The sequence below is a fragment of the Hemiscyllium ocellatum genome, chromosome 50 (genome assembly GCF_020745735.1).
Source record: "Hemiscyllium ocellatum isolate sHemOce1 chromosome 50, sHemOce1.pat.X.cur, whole genome shotgun sequence".
In the NCBI taxonomy this organism is placed as follows: Eukaryota; Metazoa; Chordata; class Chondrichthyes; order Orectolobiformes; family Hemiscylliidae; genus Hemiscyllium; species Hemiscyllium ocellatum.
The window spans coordinates 5935383-5940382 of NC_083450.1; the positions used below are offsets into that span (position 1 = coordinate 5935383).

Sequence of the window (5000 nt, forward strand, 5' to 3'; positions counted from 1 at the left end):
CCACCTCCAGTCTGTCGTCTGTTTCATCGCCATCTGAGATTCAACCGAATGTGGCGGTGTCATCAGCGAACTTGTAAACAGCATTAGTCTGGTGTTTGGCGACGCAGTGATGGGTATACAGTGAGTACAGTAGGGGCCTGAGTACATATCCCTGGGGGGGGCTCCAGTGTTGAGTGTTAGTGCGGATGAAATATTGTCCCCAATCTTCACTGACTGTGGGTCAGGAAATCGAGGATCCAGTTGCAGAGAGAGGGGCTTAGTCCGAGATCACTAAGTTTAGTAATTGGTCTCCAGGGGATAATAGTGTTGAAGGCTGAACTGTAGTCATGGAATAGGATTCTCACATAGCTGTTCTTGAGGTCAAGATGTTCTGGGGAGGAGTGAAGGGCAAGTGAGATGGCATCTGACATGGATCTGTTGGTCCAATAGGCAAATTGGAGTGGGTCAAGGGTCGTGGGGAGGTTGGAGGTGATTAATGCCATGACCAGCCTTTCAATGCATTTCATAACCACCGAAATTCGGACCACTGGGCAGCAGTCATTGATACATGCTGCATGAGCATTCTTAGGCCCAGGGATGATATAGACCCTCTTGAAACAGGCAGGGACAGTGGCCTGCTGCAGGGAGAGGTTGAAGATGTCTGAGAAGACCTCTGCCAATTGATATGCTCAGCGTGCACAGCCTGGTACTCCGTCTGGTCTCATCGCTTTCCTTGGATTCACACAAAGGAAACCTGATCTGACCTCTGAGGCAGCGACTGTCGGGATAGGTTCATCAGGACTTGTCGGAATAGGTGTTACCTCCCGCCAAAATTCTGCTCAAAGTGAACGTAGAAGGCGTTGAAACGATCTGGGAGGGATATATCAACGTCTGCTATCGTGTGTGAGAGAGGGAGAGTGTGTGTGTGTTTGTGTGAGAGGGAGGGAGAGTGTGTGTGTGTTTGTGTGTGAGAGAGGGAGAGTGTGAGAGGGAGAGTTTGTGTGTGTGTGTGAGAGGGAGAGTGTGTGTGTGTGTGAGAGGGAGAGTGTGTGTGTGTGAGAGAGAGAGAGGGAGGGAGAGTGTGTGTGTGTTTGTGTGTGAGAGAGGGAGAGTGTGAGAGGGAGAGTGTGTGTGTGTGAGAGGGAGAGTGTGTGTGTGTGTGAGAGAGAGAGAGAGGGAGGGAGAGTGTGTGTGTGTGAGAGAGAGGAGGGAGAGTGTGTGTGTGTGTGTGTGAGAGAGGGAGGGAGAGTGTGTGTATGTGTGAGAGGGAGGGAGAGTGTGTGTATGTGTGTGAGAGGGAGGGAGAGTGTGTGTATGTGTGTGAGAGAGAGGGAGAGTGTGTATGTGTGTGAGAGAGAGGGAGAGTGTGTGTGTGAGAGGGAGGGAGAGTGTGTATGTGTGTGAGAGAGAGGGAGAGTGTGTATGTGTGTGAGAGGGAGGGAGAGTGTGTGTATGTGTGTGAGAGAGAGGGAGAGTGTGTATGTGTGTGAGAGAGAGGGAGAGTGTGTGTGTGAGAGGGAGGGAGAGTGTGTGTGTGTGAGAGGGAGGGAGAGTGTGTATGTGTGTGAGAGAGAGGGAGAGTGTGTATGTGTGTGAGAGGGAGGGAGAGTGTGTGTGTGTGAGAGGGAGGGAGAGTGTGTGTATGTGTGAGAGGGAGGGAGAGTGTGTGTGTGTGTGTGTGTGTGTTTGTGTGTGTGTGAGAGGGCAGGAGAGCGTGTGTGTGTGTGTGTGAGGGAGGGAGAGAGTGTGTGTGTGTGAGAGAGGGAGAGTGTGTGTGTATTTGTATGAGAGAAGGAGGGAAAGAGTGAACGTAGAAGGCATTGAAACGATCTGGGAGGGATATATCATCGTCTGCTATCGTGTGTGAGAGAGGGAGTGTGTGTGTGTGTGAGAGAGAGGAGGGAGAGTGTGTGTGTGTGAAAAAGAGAGAGAGAGAGAGGGAGAGTGCGAGAAAGGGAGGGAGAGTGTGTGTGAGATGGAGAGTCTTTGAGAGGGAGAGAGTATGTGTGTGTGGGAGAGAAGGGAGTGTGTGTGAGAGTGCATGTGTGTGTGTGAGAATGTGTAAGAGAGAGTGTGTGTGTGTGTGTAAGGGAGATGTGAGAGAGAGGGAGAGTATGTGTGTGTATGAGAGGGGGAGGGAGAGACTGTGTGTGCACGCATGAGTCAGGGATAGACTGTGTGCACGCGAGTGAGGGAGAGACTGTGTGCGCACGCAATTGAGAGAGAGACTGTGTGCATGCACTTGAGAGAGGGAGTGTGTGTGCGAATGTGTGTGAGAGAGAGAGAGAGAGACTGTATGTGTGTGCATACCAAAGAGGGAGAGACTGTGTGCACTTGATGATGGAGTGGGCTCTTGCTGCTGTTTCTCCTCCCATGGCCCGGTCTCACCGAGCTCTGTGCTTCTCGCCCAGACCGCATGTGGCTCCAGGAGAGGTACAAGGTGGAGAGGATGCAGGCTGACCTCCAGCTGGCCCTGAAGAGCGTCCTGCAGAGGAACCGCCATGACCCCATCCTGGCCAAGGTAGGCCCGGTCGCCCCCGGCAACGGGGCCTAGCGCGCCGCGCGGAGCCTGATCGGTCGTCTGCTTTCCACTGCCCCACTGTCACCCACAGGCCCCAGCTGCGTCACACACACTCCCCACCCCAACCCCAAACCCCCACCCAGCTTCCCCCACCCTCCCCAAATCCCACCTTCAGGCAACCCACTCCCCACAGCGACGCCCCCCACGTCCCCCGACAAACCCCTTACCCCACAATCCCATTGCCCCTATCTCGACCCTATCTTTCCACCAATCAGGCCCCTAAACCCACCGACTCTTCAGCTGCTCGGCTGTGGTGGCATCGCCAAAACCCCCTTCCTCCATCGCAACGCCTCAGCCCAACCAACTCCACATGCCCCCCTACACATCCTACCTAACTATCACATACACCACTCCCCCACTAAACCCCCACAACCACAACACACCCCACCTCGCAATACACAAATCCCACACCCTCCCCACACATCCTACACCCCTCCCCACTGACCCAAAACACACAAGCCCCAATAAAGACTGCACCGCCCCACAAACCCCACACACTTCGACACACTCACAAGCATCACCCTCCCCACTCCCACACACCCCACACCCACACCCCACACACCCCACACCCACACCCCACACACCCCCACACACCCCACACACTCCGACACACCCACAAACATCACCCTCCCCACTCCCACACACCCCACCCCACACACCCCACACCCACACCCCACACACACACCTTACACACTCCCCACACACCCCATCCCCACACACTCCCCACACATCCCACACACTCCGACACACCCACAAATATCACCCTCCCCACTCCCACACACCCCACCCCACACACCCCACACCCACACCCCACACCCACACCCCACACCCACACCCCACACACCTCCACACACACTCCCCACACATCCCACACACTCCCCACACACACTCCCCACACACCCCACACACTCCCCACACACCCCACCCCCACACACACTCCCCACACACCCCACCCCCACACACTCCCCACACACCCCACACACACCCCACACACACTCCCCACACACCCCACCCCCACACACACTCCCCACACCCCCCACCCCCACACACACTCCCCACACACCCCACCCCCACACACTCCCCACACACCCCACCCCCACACACACTCCCCACACACCCCACACCCCACACACCCCACACACTCCCTACACACCCCACCCCCACACACACCCCACACACCCCACCCCCACACACACTCCCCACATACCCCACCCCCACACACTCCCCACACTCCCACACATCCCCACCCCACACACTCCCCACACACCCCACCCCCACACACACTCCCCACATACCCCACCGCCACACACTCCCCACACTCCCACACATCCCCACCCCACACACTCCCCACACACCCCACCCCCACACACTCCCCACACACCCCACCCCCACACACTCCCCACACTCCCACGCACCCCCACACACTCCCCCACACACCCCACCCCCACACACTCTCACACACTTCCCACACACCCCACCCCTCACAGCCCCATACAGCCCCACACACCCCACACACACTCTGCACACTCCCCACAAACCCCAATCCCCACACTCCCCCCACACCCAACTCACTACCCCCCCCACTACCCCATATACCCCCACACAGTGCCCTGACGCATCAACCCCAGACCCACACCCACACCACACAAACACCACCGTGCTCCCACCTCGCCCCCATCCCCTCCACACCCACACCCGTAAGCCCTAGGAGTTCCTCACTGATTCCCTCAGCCGGTGTCCAACAGGATGAGAATCGTCCTGTCCTGGGATCATGCTGTGCCACCACCCCCACACACACAAATATGGTGGTTAGGGCCCAGTAGATGGGAAAGGCACGAGTGAAACACCTCCCTAGTCCCCTCTCTCCTGCACTGTCTGGGGATTCGGTGACGCCTTCCAAGGACGAACAGCCACTCGAGGTAGAGCGTCCCATTTCAGAATATTCTTTCGCAGAATCCCCGACAGTATGGGAGCAGGCCCAACGAGTGCACACCATCCACTCGAAAGAGAGTCCCACCCTGTCCCTGTAACCCGACATTTCCCACGGCCAATCCACCCTAACCTGCACATCCCTGGGCACTACAGGACAATTTAGCATGGCCAATCCACCCTAACCTGCACATCCCTGGGCACTATGGGACAATTTAGCATGGCATATCCACCCTAACCTGCACATCCCTGGGCACTATGGGACAATTTAGCATGGCCAGTCCACCCTAACCTGCACATCCCTGGGCACTATGGGTCAATTTAGCATGGCCAGTCCACCCTAACCTGCACATCCCTGGGCACTATGGGTAATTTATCATGGCCAGTCCACCCTAACCTGCACATCCCCGGGCACTATGGGTAATTTAGCATGGCCAGTCCACCCTAACCTGCACATCCCTGGGCACTATGGGACAATTTAGCATGGCCAATCCACCCTAACCTGCACATA

General features: G+C 56.7%; 1 protein-coding gene across 1 annotated transcript in view; it reads left to right on the forward strand.

Moving 5' to 3' along the window:
* Positions 1 to 5000, forward strand: part of LOC132805629 (nuclear receptor ROR-alpha A-like) — a 36156-nt gene that overhangs the window by 30184 nt on the left and 972 nt on the right. The window contains exon 9 of the mRNA XM_060820810.1: positions 2391 to 2500. Coding sequence (XP_060676793.1) covers positions 2391 to 2500 — 110 coding nt within the window. The remainder of the gene's footprint in view (positions 1 to 2390; positions 2501 to 5000) is intronic.